This window comes from Apostichopus japonicus, chromosome 10 (assembly GCF_037975245.1).
Source record: "Apostichopus japonicus isolate 1M-3 chromosome 10, ASM3797524v1, whole genome shotgun sequence".
NCBI lineage: Eukaryota > Metazoa > Echinodermata > Holothuroidea > Aspidochirotida > Stichopodidae > Apostichopus > Apostichopus japonicus.
The window spans coordinates 3,553,034-3,573,635 of NC_092570.1; the positions used below are offsets into that span (position 1 = coordinate 3,553,034).

The 20,602-nt window shown below is 38.1% G+C and overlaps 1 protein-coding gene across 4 annotated transcripts; it reads left to right on the forward strand.

Annotated features, from left to right (window-relative positions):
* Positions 1-5: 5 nt before the first annotated feature.
* Positions 6-20,156, forward strand: LOC139974791 (uncharacterized). Of its 4 annotated transcripts, none has more exons than XM_071982222.1 (19): positions 6-122; positions 2,212-2,979; positions 3,707-3,807; positions 4,761-4,932; positions 6,315-6,431; positions 6,878-6,973; positions 7,355-7,441; positions 8,074-8,220; positions 9,350-9,556; positions 10,126-10,418; positions 11,152-11,217; positions 12,336-12,438; positions 12,876-13,836; positions 14,472-14,553; positions 15,243-15,315; positions 15,616-15,697; positions 16,722-16,908; positions 17,559-17,733; positions 18,525-20,156. In XM_071982222.1, the coding sequence occupies exons 2-19, from the start codon at positions 2,230-2,232 to the stop codon at positions 18,624-18,626; spliced, it is 3,801 nt and encodes a 1,266-aa protein (XP_071838323.1). In that variant the 5' UTR covers positions 6-122; positions 2,212-2,229; the 3' UTR covers positions 18,627-20,156. The 4 variants fall into 4 exon arrangements, with proteins under 4 accessions (XP_071838323.1, XP_071838320.1, XP_071838321.1 ...); XM_071982219.1 differs by having other exon boundaries at positions 11-130; XM_071982220.1 differs by having other exon boundaries at positions 11-130; positions 17,559-17,721.
* Positions 20,157-20,602: the final 446 nt, after the last annotated feature.

The window sequence follows — 20,602 nt, forward strand, 5'->3', positions numbered from 1 at the left end:
TCTAAATTTGGAAGATTGTTGTCTAGTTTTGCTGTTGCTACTAAATTTAAAACTAACTTACGCCGTTGAAAAAGTTGTACGACCCATGCGATGTTGCCTAGCGGAGAAAGGATTTGACAAAAGTGAAAAGGTTTTCTCCGTCGAATAACTGTCATTATATGATACCACGAAGTATCACAGTCTTCTATTTTGCAGAATATAATTGACCACGCGTTCGACATAAGCAATCAAGTAAATTAGCCGAGGCCTAACTTAAACCTATGCAAAACATAAGGCTAACGTTAGGCTAGGACTAACCTTTTTGCAGCATAACACAATGCTAGACTAGGAATAGAATGGTCGACAGTTACTTCGCGATGAGAATATAAAGTTCTTTAACTTCTTTTAAAAGACAAAAATAAGGACAATGGGAACATGAACCCGGAGGACCGACAGACAAACTTGCTAGGCATACCCGGTACCCAGTCCGGAAATTTGTTAAAATCAGTAACAATACATTGTCTCCATCTTCATTGATATTTTTTATTTGAACTATTCAAAATAAACGAAGGAAAAAGATGTATGTGTATTCTTCCGTAACTTCATCATAAATTTGTGATATTCCCTATTATTTGGATGTCTCAAATTGTAAAATTTGGTGAAAATTTGTTACTGTTCCCACCCAAGAAAGTTTGATATTCAAACCAAGTTTGTTTACCTAAGTTTGTTTACCTAAGGCGGAGTGTATAGCCTAGTGGTTAACGCCGGCGTCTCCCAGTCATGAGATCCCTGGTTCGATTCTCCGCCGACAGCAATGTGTGTCGTCTGGCAAGGGTGTTGTTCAATAACAACTTCCTGACATGGACGTTAAATGAATGTGTGCCGAGAGATTGGCTTCGGTCAGCTTGCGAGTCTATAAGCCTCCATGGCTTCTTTCGCGAGTTCCTGCTTGCGGGAAGATCACATATACATACAAGTTACTTAGTTTAAAATGTGTACACTGTAATGTATGGCAAAAGTAATCTCTCCCCACATTATGTGCTTGCATACTTTCGATGCTACAAAACTTGACCTTTGTACTCTTGGGCAGAAGTAGACCCTGTCACCCCTGTGAAAAATATGGTGCTTGGTCCATATTTTCACAACGGACATCACTATTTAACAATAAGGGGTTGATTGGCGTTGTTTCTACAGACTTTCCAAGTACCTGTAATCTATAAATAGCCGGGACCTCCTGGAGCGCTGAAAGAGCAATCAAAGAATAGGTTGGATAGGCCTGGCACAAGTGTGATATCGCTGCCCTAGTTCCGTAAATTTATTGTTTTCTTTTTCAAAATATAAAGTAAATTATCTCCCGATTTTTAATTATTTCAATTTAATGCAATATACAAATGCTTTCAGGAATTCTTCAATCATGCAAACAACATCTTCATAAGTCATTAATTCAATGGGGCATTGCACTGTTACTGTTAGGCTTGAAAGGCCATAGAGTTGCACATTAGTTACAACTTTACATAGATCACTAAATATATCATAAGAAGCCCAGGAGGAACATCACATGTGCTGCTTTTGAAATAGCAATCAGGATATTCATAAGTAGAATATATAAGTACACAGACTTAATCTGTTCATAAGTTAAATGAGTAGTTAAAGTGTTGCTATCTATGTGGTTGAAGGCCTGCATAGCCTCTACACATCTAGGCGTATGTATGCTATAAGTATAGGCTTAGTTGGGTTTTAGGTTAAAATGCGTAATGAATGGGTGGGTACCTGCAGGACTGACCCAAACGGGTACCAGGGAGCATATTTTGGGACCGTTTCCATCACAAGTGATTTCATCAATGGTTTGATTCAAGATCAGATTTACCATATTGTCAAAGCGAGGAACAATTTACCTAAAATTGAGATCTTAAAATCTCATCCATCCCTTGAAACATATTTAGTGAGGGGGAGGGGGGTGAATATCAGTATCATTCCCCAGAATTTCTGAAGAATAATATGGTCACCTTATCCTTGCCACACTGTTTCCTAACCTACAGGCCACAGTAACTAACTGTTAGCTTGGTACCAGCATATTGTCTCAAACTCAATTATCTGTGAGAACATCCAAAATATTGCTTCCTACTAAGAAGATACGTGTATGAACTATGAATGCTTGCAAACTAGGTTGTTTCCAATAAGAGTTCACTTTCATTCATAGTGTATTCTGACGGTAACCTTATCTTGTTTCAGCTCAATGCTGTGCTTGTGATGGCAGGCATACCACTGGTAGCTGACAGTGATGCCATGAGTGGCATCGAACCTTTGGGTACCATTTCAGAGTCATCAGCTGGTGCAAGCCCTGCTCAGGATGAACGCACAATCTCGGCTCGTAGCAGTGCCAACACAGCAGAACTGTTAGCATCCACTCTGTTACCTCTAGGTCAGTTGTCTGATACAGAAGTCTCACCACAGTTTGATACTGCCAGACTCATGGGAAGCCTGGCTGGCGGCGAAGAGGATGAGAAGGCTAGGAGGAATCTGATGTGGCAAAATGAAGATGGCCAAACGGTCTCGTCGATCTTTTCACCTCTCTCAGAGAAACCGGTCTTTGACGGTAACAGTAAGAGTCTTGCAAGCAGCGATAGATCGACATCCCAACCATCGACGATTAATAAGTCACTACCACAAGGTACGAAACAAACCCACCTAGCTGTTCAGTGTGATGGCCGTGTCAGCAACAGTGTTGAAAGGGATAGAGGTTTGCCCGCCTCTCTACTCACCCCGAGGAAACTAGAAAGCTTTCAGCAGAACAGTCAGCGATCAAAGTCTCTTAATACGATCCGAGGAGAATCATTTGTAGGTAGAGCATCGGAAGCGGACGGTGCAAATCCGATCGTACAAGGCAGGAGGAGAGATTTTGTCTGTAGTTTTGATCGAAGTGAAGACATCGAGTTACGTCAAGGGGGAACCAATCTGGCAAGAGTCAGAGGCCATGTAGAGTCTGAACATGAGATGTTAGTAAGTACTAATAATACAGTATAATTGTAATAAAAACAGTCTCTAGATCATCCCATACTGCCGTGTATTGAAGTTCAGATAGCTACCAATATACTTGACAATACCTTCTTGTTCACTCGATCTGTCAAAGTATTTTACAGCAGTCAGCTTTCTTGCAATATATACTGTAATCTACAGAAAGAAAAATTTAAGATGTGTTTATGACTTGATTGAAAAGGATATGGGTATAGACATCCAACCATAGATAATACCCAAGGAATATAGGATTCATATGACCCCTCATGTGGGCACAGGGTGACCCTAAAAATCACAAAAAACATTTTCGGCTGAATAAGTGCCTACTTTGGGTGATCATAACCAGGAATATAAAGGAGATACAGTTGAATTGAGTGCAGATTCATGAATTTTGGCCAAAAGTAAGATAGAATACCAAATTTGAGCTCTCTAGCTGGTACAAAGACTGAATTATGAGCTTTCAAAGTCGGAAAATATCACAAAAGTCACTTTTCGCGAATCGCGCACGCACAAAATGGCCGCCTTGACCAAATTTCAACGGGCTATATCTCGAAAACGACATGGAGTATGATTTAACTTTTTTGTATGTGTTCATTTGGGACATCATTCTTATGAAGTTTCATCAAAATCTGAGAGGGTCACCTGGGGACCACTGGTTGATTTGACATGGAATGACCCATATAGTTACCATGTATAATTAAATTCCTTGCAGATGTCACACAGGGATGACTTTTCCAAGGACCGATCACCCCTCACAGATTATGATGGGCATCGTTTGTCAGCTGATAGTACCCTCACTGAACATCTGTTGAGGTCAGAATTTATGGTTTTTATGTACCTTTTTAATGTGTAAGATCCATTCTTTGCAAGATTTCTTTTTTTTTCCCAAATAAAATCATGGTCAATGCACTAGACCCGACCATCATGTCAATCATGTAAAAGTTCAATTGTATTAAAGGGAGAGTGTATCAGTGTGTTGGAAGTTTTGGGTGATGTGTATTTTTAATAGATTGTACATACAGTAGTGCCTTCTGCTTCATGCACTCTAACGTTTTTAATTTAGAATAAGACTTTTAAGCTAGACATTTTTTATCCCTAGCAGGATCTGCATTCAGAGGCCTCTGAAAGCAGATTCTGCTAGGACAGAAATGTCAGGCCCTCTTACTTTGACATATTTACCTACGCAGTAGATGAGCAGTTTGCTAGCAGTTTTCCTTTATTCACTTTAAAATTCTGTTACTTTCATAGAGATGGTTTCCTTCAACAGACCACATATTTAAATGCCTCAAGAAGCACAGCTAGAAGCCCTTAGTACACAATGACACTCGCTCCAATTGGAACCACCTCTTCCAAAATATCGTGAATTCGAATGCCACAATGAATACAGTCAAACTACTTCATTTTATTGATGACCAAAAAGAAAGAAATAAGTAAATAAATAAAGCATACTGTAGCTGTTTAAGTGATGCTATAAATATGCTAAATATTAAGTAATGCACACTACTGTTCCATGTTCAACTATTCCACCGTCGCCCTCAATTCCACCCCCCACCCCTCCACCCATCACGCTAATCCCTTCTCGAGACCATTTTTGTTAGAAAACTCTTTCTTCAATCTCTGAGAATAGTTTGGATGGTCAGATGCTCCAGGAGAGACTTAGCAAATGTGACGCAATATTTGGCTTCCTCAAAATGAGAGACCGAATCGATGTCTTTGAATAAGTGATCATATGGCGTCTGTCATATGTCTTGGGTTTATTTCTACAGAGGGATTACTCCAATGATGGAAGACACGTCGCCGTACAGTTTACCCTTCGACAGTGGTCTGGCTTCAAATATTCAATCTCTTCAAGGGGGCATGCAATCCCACGTTGCTAGTTTCCAGTCTGAGAGCTATATACTGCAGGAGGCCTTGGAGAAAGAAAAGTATCGTCGTAAAGTAAGCACGGAGCCTGGAATCTTCCGATGATTATATAATGCTTTAAAATCTATCAAGCGGTCGCTGAAAATGTTTTCATTCTCAGGATTTCGGACCGGGAACTAATCAAGGAACAAATACACCTCCCAGTGAATAATTTAGTGTTTAAATTTTGTGTCTAGCATTTTTGAGGCTCTGAAGTTGTCATTCTCTCATTGAATACTACAGTTCCTGTGTAGACAACTGTTATACTGTAAAACTAATACACTTGTATGGCAGCTTGACCATTCTGTATAGCATTGTGGGATGCTATACCGGATAAGTTATAAAATAAATAAATAAAATTAGTACTTATATAGCGCGTTCATCAGCAACGCTGCTCGAAGCGCTTTACAGGAATTGAAAACAATTAATATACAGGAGACATTTAAAATACAGGAAACATTCAAAAGTAAATAGTACAAAAATATTGCCTCAAAGGTATACACCATCAAACCTATAATAGGATAGAAAAATACATTAAAGCTATGGTGATACAAAAATATTGTACAGTTCAAACATCAAAGGCAATTCTAAAGTAATATGTTTTCAGCGAGTTATGACCCGCATCTCTAAAACATACAAAACTTGTAGGTCTTTAGATGCTGCATTGATTAGACCTCTAATGTATTGTTTTTGTATTCAATAGCACAGGTGATTAATGTATTCTGATACCCATAAGTAAAGTTGATTATTTGTATCATGTTGCCTATATTCTTGAGACGCTTGTCTTCATATTTATATGTTTCAACTCATGAGATGTTTTATATATCTATCAAATTGATGTCCAAATAGTTTCTCATAATCCTAACTAGCTTCTGCTTATGTAGTTAGAAGAGGGGTCCATTTTCTTTAAGAATTGAGTAACTGTTATGTTATTTAAATTGTAGCAATTTGTTATCGTCTACACAATGCATGTGTGTCAAGGCTATTTTCTCTCTGTTTTGTTGTTAGATTTGCCCTTACAAGTTCAGATCTATTAGAATTAATACAGTTTGGTTGGTTGGTTCACACAAGTGTGGCATCGTTTAACACACCATGTCAAAAGGAAAACCTACAGGAAAGTTGACTCAATATCAAACATTGGAGATTATCTCTACAGACCAGCATTGTCAACAGTGTTAAACTGCAGAGCACAAAGGATGATGTCCCACACAACTTTGATAGGGATATGCTACAGTCTCCCCCCCACTTGCCTCCCCTCCCCCAGCATTCAAATAATCAACATGGCACCAAAGTAGACATTTGTCAAGTTTTTTGTAAACTACCAGCATTGAACAATGTGTCGTGTACAGTATGCATAATGATTAGATTGTCACTTTCTCTCTTTTTTTCTTTCTTTTTGCTGTGATTGTTATATAAAGCACTGTGAGCTACAAATAAAGGAGCTTCAGTCTAAACTACTGGAGAATCAGCAGCTATTGGCGGTCGCTGAAGCCACAAGGAGGAAGAAGGATTCCATGATAGCTCAAGTGGAAAAGGTTGGTTTTTGGTTTTAAGTTGTGTACGAGTCGTATTTAATGTGGCTTGTTGCTATTTTAAACGTAAACAATATTAAATGATGTTACCCCACTGAAGATCCATCCATTGTATGATTCCTCTTGCATTTGCCATTAAATGTATTTCTCAGTATAAATGCCATGAGATGATCGTCTTTGAAAAATAAAGGGGGGGAAAAATTGAATAAATTTGTTTGTCAATGACTTCATTGTTTGTCAATTAGTAAATGAGTGGAGTAAAATGAGGCTCTCCAATCATGCCCAAAAGTCTGGCTCTGTTTTTTTTTATTTATTCTTTTTATTTAATTTAAATCTATATTTCTAAATTTTCTGTGTTCGATTCAAATGCCATTTTAATAGCCCTTTCACATAAGGTGTATTTCTTTAGTTTTGTCTGCTCCATTGTTGTTCTTGTGTTTTTTCTGCAGAATTTTAGCAAAATTATGTCTGATTGGAAATCTAAAGATAAGGAAAAGCTGGAAACATTGGACCGTCTGAAGAGAGAATGTGAAAAACACGAACATGTGAGTATTGAATCATGTCACAAGATATGTTTGGTGAGAGTGTTTGTTTGTTTTATGTGCAGCGGTAGTTTGTAAATTGTAATACAAGGCTTTGTAGTTGGTCTGTACTACACAAAACATTTGTGCTGTTTACTGGCCAGTTGTTCTCACAGGGCAATTCTGAGCTGAGCTACACTCATCCTGAGCAACATCTTCAGCACTTACTGAAAATACTTCACATTGTGGAACTAAATTTGCAAAACTTTGTCAAACAGTTTTTGGTTTTGATCAACTTTTTTCAGCTCCTTTTTATAACCATTAGTGATAATGGTTTCCTTTTTCTTCCTTTTTTTCCTTTTCTTTTTGGTTTTGTTTTTATCGATATTTTGCAAATTTTCACAGATTGCTAGGATGAGAGAACAAGAGCTGGAGGTCAGAGAGAAAGAAAACAGAGAACTGAGATTATCGCAAGAGACGTTACAATCTGAGGTGAGTCACCTTGAGTCGCTAGGTTGCATTGCATAATGTACGTACACTAACTAGTAAACATGACTCAATAGTGACTCAAGATTCAAACAACCTTGAGACTACTTTGCAGAAGTTTTGTAGCCCCAGATATGACTCTATACTATAAATATATATCATGTATATATATTAATGTATATATATATTCATATATATATATATAGATAGATATATATAATGTACATATATATACATACATAAATACACGCAAACATATACACATCTATCTATATATTATATTATATATATATTTATATGTATTTATGTATATATATATATTTAATTATAAATATAAACAATATCTAGGCAGTTCCCTACTCAGTAATGCTTTCTGCAGTTCTGAACAATATTTAAAAATTTTGAGACCCCTATTATGTATCATTCATGGACGATACTTTTTACCTTGTGTGACCGGGCCTGACATGCTAGAATTGCAACCTCTATCTTATATTCAGTTGAGTTTGTTTATTATACTGGAAGATAATAACAGTGTTATGATTATTCCTTCAATCTCTAATGTAGAAAATTGCCCGCTCTTAGCTGTTGACATATTTCTCCTACTTTTTGTTTTGTTTGGTCATTTTGAAAATGCCCAGCTTAATCAAGTGAAAGACGAATCGTCATCTCACGTCGAGGATATGAAACAACAGATGGCGCTGTCCATCCAGCAGATGGAGCACGCAGTGGAGGAGAGAGTTGCAGCAGAACAACACGTGAAGAAAGTTCAGGATATGCTAGCGAAGGTTGGCTTCATCAAGTATATGAAATAAAATACCAAAGATCTGTGTTATTTGTAGACTTCCCTTCATTGTAAAGCCGGCCACACACTCCCCCTCCTCCCCCCCCCTGGACCGAAGGCAACCCGACTCAACTCCCATCTTCGTGACCTTACCTTTAGTGAAGACGCATAGCCTTACAAATGATTGACTGATGAACACACAACCACTGTCTTATGTTATTTAACCGCTGGTGCTTTGCTTAGGTAGCATGCGACTTTATTTTACCTACATTGGTTACATTTGTTAAAACACTGGGTAGATTTAGATATAATATTGCTGATGAGGTTCAGTTTCCTCAGACAGAAGCGGAAACAACTTAAAACTGGTGTAAAATGCTTCATCGGTCATTTTGACATGCACACTGTTTGACCATCCACAAATTGTTCCATGCTTTGTCTGTTAAAATGAGTCAGCTTAGCTTCAGTTTGGCAATGTGCTGCTGGCTCATAATGTTTTCATCATAAAACATTGTTTCATTTGTGTTTATTAAACGTGACTGGCTGAAAGGATGATAACGGGAAATTTGAAGAGCTTCTTTCAGAGCAGCCAAAAAAGAATCAGTTATTTGAAAAGAATCCAGTCTTGCATTACTTCCCTGTTGTTTCATCCATTTTTATAAATATTTTGCTTTAATGTTTTAAGGTAATGTTTCTCAAAGATAAAAAATGTATGGAAATGCTTTTATTATTGCACTTCTACAGCTGTTGAAATTGTGTAAAAGTAAGTTGGCCTGACGTTTCGATCCTAGCAGGATCTTCTTCAAAAGCTAAATGACAAGTTACAGTAACAGAAGGGCCAAACCATGCACAGAATACAGACAGGTTAATGAGCATGGTGAACACAAAGAGATAGATGTAAAGGGAATAGTAGACAAGGGATGGAGAGAAGAAAGAAACAAACAAACAGGGGAAGAGGAGAGGTAGGAGCTGTTGAAATTAACATTATTACACATATCAGTCTTCCCCGAGTTGAAACTTAGGTAACCGTTGTTGGTGGATTAGAGATTAACGTTTTCTTGCTAAGAAGTACATTTTATTTCTCTATCTGAGCTCCGCTTCTGCTCTCGTCCCGTCCCGTCCCATCTTGTATGCAGGAACGTTCTCAGTGGAGAGAGAAAGAGGTTGCCCTGACTAAGAGTTTAGCAAGAGTCGAAGAAGAGTTTGATTTGAAGCAGAAGGAACTAAAAGGCACGTTGGAGAGTGAAGCTGCGGCGGTTAGGAATGCGATCACAGAAAGCAACGAGAGAAAGGAGAAGATAACTCGCTTAAATGATCAGCTGGCTAAGACTCGTCAGGAAAAGGTAACCATTGTTTCAATGAAATATTAAATAATTGATTCTCATAATAACAAAACAAAATATATAAGTCTAAAGTTAAAGTGAAATATTTAGATTTTTCATCTGGATGTTAATTATATATGGGGTTTTCTTCTTTTTCTCTTTGTGTGTCACTCTGGACATATTTAGTTCTAAGTTATCAGCTCTGTAAAATGAAATTCAGATTTAGATATGATTTTTAATTGATAAGAGGGGGAGGGGGGGGGTGAGTTTGGCTGCTACACACCTGATCATGGGAACTGTCGCCACCCCGTAATCAAAGCCTCCACTTGCAAATAACCATCAGAGATTGTTCTTCCTTGTGATGGATATATTTAAAGAAAGAAATTTACTGATGGGATCCTATTCTTACTAACAACAGGTTCATATTTAATAATTTGTGTGAGTGTCAGGTGGTGCATAGGGTGGGGAAGGCGGTAGGGGAGAATGGGCTTCCTTGCACCTCTTCCCCTTGGGTCATGTTATCGATAGTTTGTATCAAACAGGATCCACCCCTATCGTATCCATATTCATATTTTTGCTCATTTCAACAGGAATCATTGTCCCTGGAGCTGAACTTGAAGCAAGCTCAGTTTGAGGCATCGCTCCAGAGGCAGGAGATGGACTGGAAAGAGCAGATGGAGAGGCTGATACTGGAGAGGATGGAGCTCCTCCAGGAGGAGACAAGCCATCAGCTCGAGAAACAGAGAGAGGCTCATCATGCCCAGATTGCAGAGATGGCTGAGAGGCAGGGGGAGGAACTTAGGAGGCTGAGAGAGGAGAGTTCCAAGGAGATGAAGAAGAAGGAAGTCAGATACCAATCCAGTATTGATCAATTTCAAGCAAAGTGAGGAATCTCAGATGATCTTGTCTCTCTCTCCTACAGATTTCATCTCGCACCTGACGATTAAAAATACTAAAAAAGAAAAAAAAAACATTTGCTATTTGAAAGTGTCATATTGAGTGTGGGCAATAATAATTTTACCAAACCTGCCTTGAAGTATTCCTCAGGATAAGATTGGCACATTTGATTGAAATAAGATACCCTCATATATATTTTTTGGTATTTAAGTGAATTTGAAAGTACAAATGACTATTATTTAAATATATATCTTGTCGTCCAGACAATTTTCCCTGGTCTTTGTTAGATTACATTAAAGTACAATGTGTAGTCTCAGTGATGGCAGAGATAGGGTTAATCATAAGTCCATTACTCATTTTGAAAGGTGCACTGGGGTGGGGGGAAGATGGCAGTTAGGGCATGTGTGTGGGGAGACTGGGGTGGGCAAGGTTCGAAGGAAAATGATTTTGCTCTGTTCATACAGAGTAATGCGCAAGTTACTTGAGGGACTTTAAAAGTAGCTCTGATGGAATTTGCATGAGGTTTGCATATTTTGAAGCCTAAAATTATTAATCAGCTGTTTAAATATTGAGAAAGTTTAAAGATATATTTCCCAAGCTGTATTATGTATAAATTCCATGCCTTGTAAAAGAATGCATTGTGAAATGATTACATCTAAAAGTTTTCTGTTAAGGTCTCTTGATGTTGTCTTAATCTCGTTTCAATTCTGCCCCTCTAGACTTGACCTCAGTCATCAGGAAGTTTTAAAATTAAGCTCCAAGCTTGAACAGGCCCAGGGTCACCGGTAAGTACCAACCGATTACCTTTGACACCCTATGTTAAACTTACATCAAAGAAGGGTTGTTTAGGGATAACCATCAACATTTAAGACACATATATATATGTTTATATATATATATATATCAGGCCTCGACAATTTTTTTTTTAACTACTCGCCAACTGGCGACCGAGTCTAAAATTCTACTCACCAAAACGTTAAATTTACTCGCCATTTTTTCTTGCAAAGTGTTTGTGTCCCATAAGCCTAGGTAGTATGGCCTAACTTAGGATATCGCGGTTTAGTGTTACTGTTAGTTGTTTACAGCAAAAATGATCTATTTAAATTGTGCTTCGTCGAAAGTGTTTAAAACATGATATTCATGCGTTACCCCTGTTTGAGTTGTCGTTACGCATTTATTTGAGTTTGTAGTTTTCCAGTTTGGTTACACCTATCGTGCATCATTTAGTCGATTAGTATCAAATAAGTTTCGAGCTGGTGAACAGAGCTGTTCCTTAGGACCTACTTGTAACAGTGCACTTGATAATTCTACTGTGATGTGTAACATTAGGCAATAGGCCTTTGTTGATTGGATCACAAGTTAATAGTAAGCCTATCGTATAAAGGCAGTAAGCGAATGAGCCACTCGCCAAAATGTCAAGCGTAATGCATTTTTTGCTCGCCAGTCGCAAATTCTAGTCGCCATTGGCGAGTTGGCGACCGTATTTGTCGAGGCCTGGTATGTATGTATATATATATATATATATATATATATATATATATATATATATATATATATATATATATTTATATATACATATATATATATGTTAATGAAATGGAGGTAAACGACAAAGGCAAATGAATCTATATACAACCAAAATCGTAATGAGTTGGAAAATCAAGAACAGGGAAAAAACTTCAAGCCTCTACCGGGGTTCGAACCCGGGCCTCCCGCTTTATATGTGGACACCCTGACCACTAGGCTATGGACGCTGATTATATATATAGGTATATATATATATATGTATTGAGAAATAAGTCAAGGTTCAGAGAAACCCCTTTCTTGGAAATATAGACGTAATTATAATTGTGTAAATCAATTTGTCTTGTGAGTTCATGCCATTTTTTCTTCTTATTACCAGGTCAACGATCATTAACAAACTTCAGCATTGTCTACAGAGTTACACCAGTGATTCTTTGATGATGCTGGGAGAGTTAGGCTCCTCACCAGCCGCTTCTTCTGCAGTAAGTGTGCATTGCTTTTACCCATGTATCCGAGGTTCATATAAACGGGTGGCCTGCCGGCCAAATCCAGGCTGTGAATGATTTCTTACACTAATCGGTTATGCGGCCCTTACGACTTGGCTCCCTAGAGGTCAGCCCAGCCTGGCATTTTTATACGATAGCCTACAATACGATATATAAGAAGATATCGGCTCTATCTGGCCCTTTGCCCCAATTAGTGTTTCTCACTTGGACCTTGTTGAAATTAATTAAAGATGCCTGCTTTATATCGTCACATCTTACTTTTGATGAGAGATATCTTCTTTTTCACGAGATTGTTAGAACAAAATTGTGGTTTTTAAGGCAATTTTCTTCTCACAAATTTCTTTGCATCCCTCCCCTCCCACTCCCCACACATCCCTTAGCTCTGCCATTGTCATGTTGTACTTTTGTTTCAGAATCAATTCCATTCATCGGTAGCCAGTGACCATACACCAAACACCAATCAGATGGTGACTGATCAATCTCTCACTGGACACCCTAGGGTGCAACAACAGATCAGAACCTCTGTCGAGCAGCCTCTCCTACAATTAATGAACAGTCTCAACACAGATGCGGGTTACCAAACATTATCATCCAGTTCTGATAGGGGAGGGGGAGGAGGAGTCCAGGTATCTCACACAGAGGGGAATGGAAATACAACAGATAAAGGAAACTTGTCCTTTATGGCCATGTCATCCATTGTGTCGCAGCCAATGGAGTCAGAAGTGTACAATCAGCCTCTTCCAATGAGGTATGAGATGGCATCATCAGGCTCACAACCTCTCAGCTTGAGGTATCATTCAACATCACTAAACATGCAACCTCATGATGTGAGGTATGGCTCATCATCACTACCCATGCAACCTCATGATGTGAGGCATGGTTCCACGTCACCATCCATGCAACCTCATGATGTCAGGCATGGCTCCTCATCACTATCGTTGCAGCATCCTGGTGTGAGGCATGGTTCTACATCACCGTCCATGCAACCTCCTGATGTGAGGTACGGCTCATCCTCACTATCAATGCAACCTCCTGGTGTGAGGTACAGCTCCACAGGTGAACCGACACTACCTCCACTGACTGGATCACACACCACCAGACACATTCCGAGCGGGATGCCATCATCAACGATTTCAGAGAGGTACCATTCGGCAGATGGCGTACCAAACAACGGTCAAGTGGTTCGGCCCAGTGGGTTCTCAGAGGATGGAAAGCTACCTCAAGAGGTCACCGATGATCTAAAGACCTCGTCGGGAGCAAGAGACATGAAAACTTCAAAGCTGTATCATTTTGAAAGACCAGAGAATGATACCTCTGTGAGATCTGCTCCTCAGTACGGAGGTCTCAAAGTATCCAGAATGAAAGATTATGAAGGTCAGTGTCAGAGGTCTGTTTTACTATTTCTTCTTTGCAGAGGCAGGGCTATGTGGCAGATTTGTATCTGTTACGGCATCGAAAACATGCCCTTCAGATGGGCCAGTTATGTTTTATGTGTATGAAACGATGTATAGTATTTTCAAAGTATCATGTCAGAATAATTTCATAAACCGTTGTACTGCTTTGTACAATGTTATCACTGCAGTATTTTCAGAACAACCATACTTTTTCTGTTAATATTAGCATAAATTGAACACATGTATTTTGTCCCTTCTGTAACTGTTACTTGTCATTTAGCCTTTGAAGAAGATCCTGCTAGGATCGAAACATCAGGCCAACTTACTTTTACACACATGTATTTTGTGTCAGTGATTCATGTTTTAATTTAAAACAAAATGGGCTTCTTTTGAAAATAGGTCATGCCTGCTCCCTTAGAAAGTCATTGACCCCCCCCCCCCCCCTTAGAAACAGAAGTCTAGCTACACCCCTGATTAGAAATGCTAGCTTCCCCTCAAACAGTTGATACTATCTGGAGAAAGATAACTTAAAAATGCTACTTTTAATACTGTTTCATATATCAATTAACATCTATAAACGGTACAGTTGACATGTTTTGCCTTTCCTACCCCCAGAAGGACAAGACCACTTTGCCCCTGTCCCAGAGAGTGATGACTTGAGCATTTCAGAACATCCCTTAGATAACACCAACCAATCGTATGTAGTTTCCCTTTTATCATCCGTGTTGAACTCTGATGTTATATATTGATATTCTGGGTACAGATTGTGTAACACTTATTCTTTAAGAGAATATTATTCCACACCAATAGTCGAATTCCCCATCTCAATATCTTAAGATACAGTTGGAATGTACCCTATTTTGATTGGCTAAACCTGAACCCTCTCTCACTTGAGGAAGTTGATCCCAGAAGATGGTCTGTGAAGTCATATGAGAGATTTTCTTCGTAGGCTTTCCTTACATATGATAACATTCCTGTTGATTTATCCTTGAAATGTGATATAATTGGGAATTCTGCTTAGCTTTCGATGTTTCTCTGTGTTTAGAATTTCTTCAAAATTGATTTTTTTTTTTTTTTTTTTTTGAGAAATATTATTTTTCCTCTGTGGATTTAAATATTTTGAAAAAGATCTTACAACAACATTGATAAATGGATTCACTAATTCTTTAGAAGAGAGAAGAGGATACAGGGGAAAAAAATCTTTTGTTTTAGATTTTAATTAAAGAGGTTAAGTGACCATAATATGATGTGTTAAAGAGGTGGTAATTTCAACTATGCCCTTTAGTGACAGGGCTAGCATTTTTTTTTTTTCCTTTTCAATTTGGGGAATATTTTTCAACTCTGCCCTTAAGTGACAGGGCTAGTGTTTTTTTTTTCCTGCTGCAGTTTGGGGAATATAACTAGCAGACTTGGCCGGGAAGAAGATAGAAGACATTTGTTGCAACATTACCTAAAAGAGGTGAGAAATGGGTTACTCTAGTGGGCTGAGAGGGTCGATAGGGGGTTGGACAGTTGGAGGATAAACATGTCTCTCCATGGAAAGCCATTTTTTTTTTTCATGATGGATAATATCATGTTGTTCTCATATTTTTTGAGGACTAAGCTAGGAGTTACTTAGTGATGTGACAGTTGTCTTACTAGATATGATAGTTGAAGCATTTGGCCTATAGAAGGTGGCATTCAACTTATGGTTTTAATTGCTAGAAGATGAGTCTTCTGATGGTACCGGGTTTTCGTCATTTCTTTTGTCATTTTCCAGCTCTTGAATCAAACGTCTGTACCCGAGCAACTGGGTTCAGAGAGTCCTGAACACGGTGAATCAACTCACTACAAATCAAGAGGTATTTGTTTTATATTCTCTCTTCATACATTCTGTTATATTTATCCACCTAAATGTCCCTGGAGTAGTGATTCACCAGCAGGCTTGCATTCCGGATCACAACAGCTTGAGTATTAGAATTCTCCTCCGGTATGAGTGGGAAGAATGAGTACACGGCTCTTAGCAAGAGTACCAGTACATCTTTTGGGACTAGTTTGATATAGTGCTATTCAAAATGACCCAGTTAAGTACCAGTAGAAATCAAACAAGAAGAGAATGGGTACAGACTCGCCCCGAGTGTGTTCAAATGAGCTTGCAGACTTTGTTCATTGCAAGCTTGTGCTTGAGTTACCCTTGCTCTAGAGATTGCTTGAGATAGGTGCAATGATTGCTCTAGAATTGGAGGATTAACATTTGGATGAAATGTGGGAAGGAAAAGGGGAGGAGGAGTGGAGATTGAAGGAAGGGGGTGGGGGAAGGGATTCATTTATGTATGTCCCTAAAAAAACACCTTACATTGGGTCCAACAATGGTACTTCATGAAAACAAGAACATGGATTCCTTGTCACCAGCTAGTTGTCTAGGGGAAATCTTGATTCCGGAATTTTTTTTTTTTTTCTGTTCCTGGTCATATGGACCAGAAGAACTTGAGGGTACGGCTAATTAAAAAGTGGGTGTGGAATTTTCATTGTTAAAGAAACCAGAGTTGTAGATTTTAGAATGCAACTAACTTACAAATGATATGATTTCCCTTACTTAAGCCAAGAGCTTTAAGTATGTAATAATCTGATCAGTGAGACTGAAAAGTTTCATTTAAAAGACAAGAAAGAAGAAGGGAAAATATAAAGGCTCAGGACTCAGGTTAGTTTTACATTCTGGGCTGATGCCAGTGTAAAGTTAATTTAGTTTGTTCTTAAAAGGTTTCACTCACTTGAGCCAAGAGCTTCAAGTGGTTTAATGACTGTGGTCATTTCTAATTTCCTTTAGTTTGAATGTCACTTCTCAAGTTTTCAAAATACATTTGTCGCTTATTTATCTTCCTCCAGATATTCACAAAGCTAGATTTAGTACGAGAGCTTCGAAGGTGTCTTCCACAAGGTCACAAGCATCCCATGGGACGAGTAATCAACATCCGAACAACTCTCAGAACATGAGGCACCATCACGATGTTCCACCAGTGTCTGCACCGACTAATACGCCTGTACAGAGGGATGTCGTACCAGTCAAGGATAGGTATATAGTAGTACCCTGGTGACAATCCTTCACGTCAAAAAACTGATAGCTCGTTCTTGGACAAGATCTCTTGCTCTGAAGTTCCCCACAGTGACTTTATTGCACAACAGTTTGTGAAAGTAACTTTGATAAAAAAGAAGGGAAAAAAAGAAGAATTTGTAGTTGAAGCAATCGTCCTGGTATAACCTTGACTAAGTCACTAACTAGTATCCAAAGCAAACAGATGATTCATTTGAAACATTTGAAATGTCTTCATAAATTTAAATAAGCCGATCTCATTGATTATTTTCAAAATTTATGATTGACCAATGACCAGGCATCATCTAAACCTTTGTTTTTGAACGGAATTGAAATCATCATTTTTTGTTGGGGGGGGGGGGGGGTCCAGAACGGGATTTGCACCAATAACCTCAGGATAACCCTGAGGTAAATGGTTTGAATCCCAATCTAACGAAACAGCAATTTGCTCTTTTCCATTGTTTATAATCCCAATTCAGTTTTTCATTGTTCATTTACTTATATACTTCATTAAGTTCTTTTTTCCATTTTTTTTTTCAACTTTGGAATCTTGTCTGTCTCTTATCTTGTGTTGAATTCCACCCCCCCCCCCCATCCTTTTTTCTTTATGATTGTCATTTTATATACCCTAGAGTGATAGTACCGAAGCAAACATCTGGAAAGTCTGGTCAAAGGTCAGGGGAAGAATCAAGGTCAGGTCGAAGGTCGGCTGAAGATTCTAGGTCGGGTCGTAGTTCAGGCAACTCTTCAGTCCTTCAAGGGAGAGTTGACTCCAGCAACGAACAAACATCAACAGTAAGAATAAATGTATGATTCCTCTTCTGCTGCGTCCTCTTTATTACATGTCTCGCCAAGAAATACATCAGCTTTAGATGTACATGTGGTATATGTTGCATTAGTGACTTTAAACAGATGTTTTATAATTCTGAGAAACTTTCGTGTTTTTATCCTTAAAGACAAATATTTTCAGATAGCCTAGACGAGCTATTGCACTGTCATAATAGGTGTTCCTAGAATTGATCTTTTATTTACATATTAAATTCTGACCAAAGAGGTAATTAATTTTCATCAGTTCATTAGGCCGATGGTACTGTTGTTTATGGGCATTCTGTTTCCAATTTACTGAGATGGGGGGGGTGAGGAGGGGGGTCGGGGGGAGGTAACTCAAAAGCTACAATAAAGTAAGAGATGAAAGAACTCTAGTTGATTTTGTGAGCTTGGTAAGGTTACCAACCTTACAAATCAAGAAAACGGTATAAAAGCACAAGAGCTTCCCTAGATATTTATTTTGAAAAAGACAAAACAAAGTAAAACTTCCCAAGAATGTTGAAACATCTGTGTAAAGTCTCTTATGCAACATACTTCTAACACTGATCTCATGCTTATGTATTCTCTTGGCAAGATATGTTTTAATGATTGGTGTCCTTTTGAAAATACTCCACTAATTCTCAATAATTACAATTATTATATATTAATTTTCAATTCATGGATTGCCTCTTTCAAAGATACTAAGACTGCATAAATGGTTTCTTCATTTCTCTTTCACAGTATATGTCTAATATACCTTTTCTTTTCTTTTCGTCTCCATTTTTTTGTAGTTTGGCACCAGCACGCCAAAGAAGAAAGGCCACCAACCTACAAAGCCACCAACAAGGAAATCCAAATCTAGCAAGAACAAACCTGCTGGAGTCTGGAGGTAGCTAGTGTGGCTGGTTTGTTGTCATATGGTCGCAAGCAGCATTGATCACAGATGGCAGGAGATGTATTCGCATGGAACCCTCTTCGGGTTCTTGTCCAAATTACGATAAAGTGTAACATTCCCGGCCGGCCAGACCATCAAGACAAAGGGAATAAACTTGCAAGTTGGCAAGACAAAGGCTGTGGTTTTAATTTTTAGTATCAGTTCTGAGGGGTTTGAGGGTACACGACAACCATTAGGGTCTGTTACAACACTGGGCATTACTACTTGTAAATATTAAAATATAGATATATGAAACACAGGGCTTATACATACTACACTCAGGGATCCATTAATAGTGCCTTTTGTCATAACCCTTCATTTCTTGGTCAGACAATCATCATGGATATTCTAGAAGGCCAAACAAGCAGTAGTAGAATCTTCAAGGGGTCAAATTAAAGGTCAGTGTAACAGGGGCATTAGTTGAAAAATATATAGATACAGAGAGATAAATAGCAGCCATAGTACACTCTATACTCCAAACTTACATCTTTCCTTGGCATTATTAGCGGATAAAGAAGGTTTTGTTGAGATACTGAAACAGCTAACTGAGCTTCATTCCAGGCATCTCTGTGATAGGTGCAAAGGAGCATCGATTGTTAAATAATCTGGACACAACGATGGCTTGCGGTTCACTCAGGACTCCTCAGGGGAGTGGCTATCTATGCCTTGATTCTTAATGAAAAAACCCTCCAAATCAGAGTAACTATTTTTGAGGACCCGTGATAAGTTGAACAGTGTTTGTGGAAATTTGAATGGAAGTGACCATTCTTTGACATGACCATATTTTGAGGGCAAGTCTTCTTAACAAAGGTTCTGATCATCATCTCACAAGTCTTCCAGGATCGTTTTTTGCTTTAAAACTAAGATATATGGATCCTCTTAAATGTATGCAACAGATGAATGGTAATACTAATTAATAGTAAAGTTTCTTAAAAATGTTGTCTTCCGTACACTTTTATTAAATCAGTACCAAATGATTGTAAGCATCGACAAACAACAGGCCTGAAATCTGAAACAACAGGCCTGAAATCTCTGTAAAGAGATGTCTTCCAATTGGCTATTCAAGTTAAATGAACTGAATTATTTCTGTAAATGATTGTAGTTATATATATAATATTAATATTGTAAAATAAAACACAGAAATCTGCATGGAAGTAAATTGTAGATATCTTGCACCTTGTCCAGCAAATGCATTTTGTAAAATTTTTATTGCATAAACCTTTGTACGTGCCTTTTGTGGAAGCGGTTTGAAGTCCGATGCGTTTTGCTTTTCTATGGTGAAAGTATTGATGCAAAAGAATGAAGGTCAGATGCAAAATGTCTTATTAAGACAAAATGTATTCCAGGTTTGATTATTGTAAGAGTGCTGTGTAGCAAAAGATTTGTAAATGTTGATATGAAGCAACCAACACCTTGTCTGTCAAACTCATATGCTATTTATGAAGTGCCCTTCCGAGGGGAATAAAATCTTATATGTTTATATTTTTCATTTTTTTTCAAAGTTTTCCGTTATTTTCTCTGTATTATGCGATAGTTTGCACTATAATTTTTTTGGTAATGATTAAAATTATCCCACGTACGATTTAAAATGGATAGTTGAACACAAACCCGCCTGTACTTAAATGAGTATTTTCAATATAATGATCATCACTAATGTACACACACATAAAGTGCACAGCAACTGTCAATTTTGAGGAAAACCGTAAATTCTTGTCATATTTCCGACACAGATCATTCTTGTTACGTATAGATTAAAGGGAAATTCTGGTTTCCGAAGTTTATTGTTTATATTGTTTGTCTGCATTAGTTGGTTAAAACTGCATCAACCTGACAACACTTTGTATCTTGGAAATTTGGCAGAAAAAAAATTGTACGCATGCATTTGAGAACAGACGATCTAGTGAAGTCATCACAGCAGTTTAGCTGAAAATTTAA

Bases quoted from the DNA above. Each gene is read 5' to 3' on its own strand.
- LOC139974791 (XM_071982219.1), top strand. From the start codon at position 86: ATGCGATGTTGCCTAGCGGAGAAAGGATTTGACAAAAGTGAAAAG. The intron at 6,432-6,877 runs GTTGGTTTTTGG...TTTTTTCTGCAG, and splicing joins TGATAGCTCAAGTGGAAAAG to AATTTTAGCAAAATTATGTC. The intron at 15,698-16,721 runs GTATTTGTTTTA...ATCTTCCTCCAG, and splicing joins AACTCACTACAAATCAAGAG to ATATTCACAAAGCTAGATTT.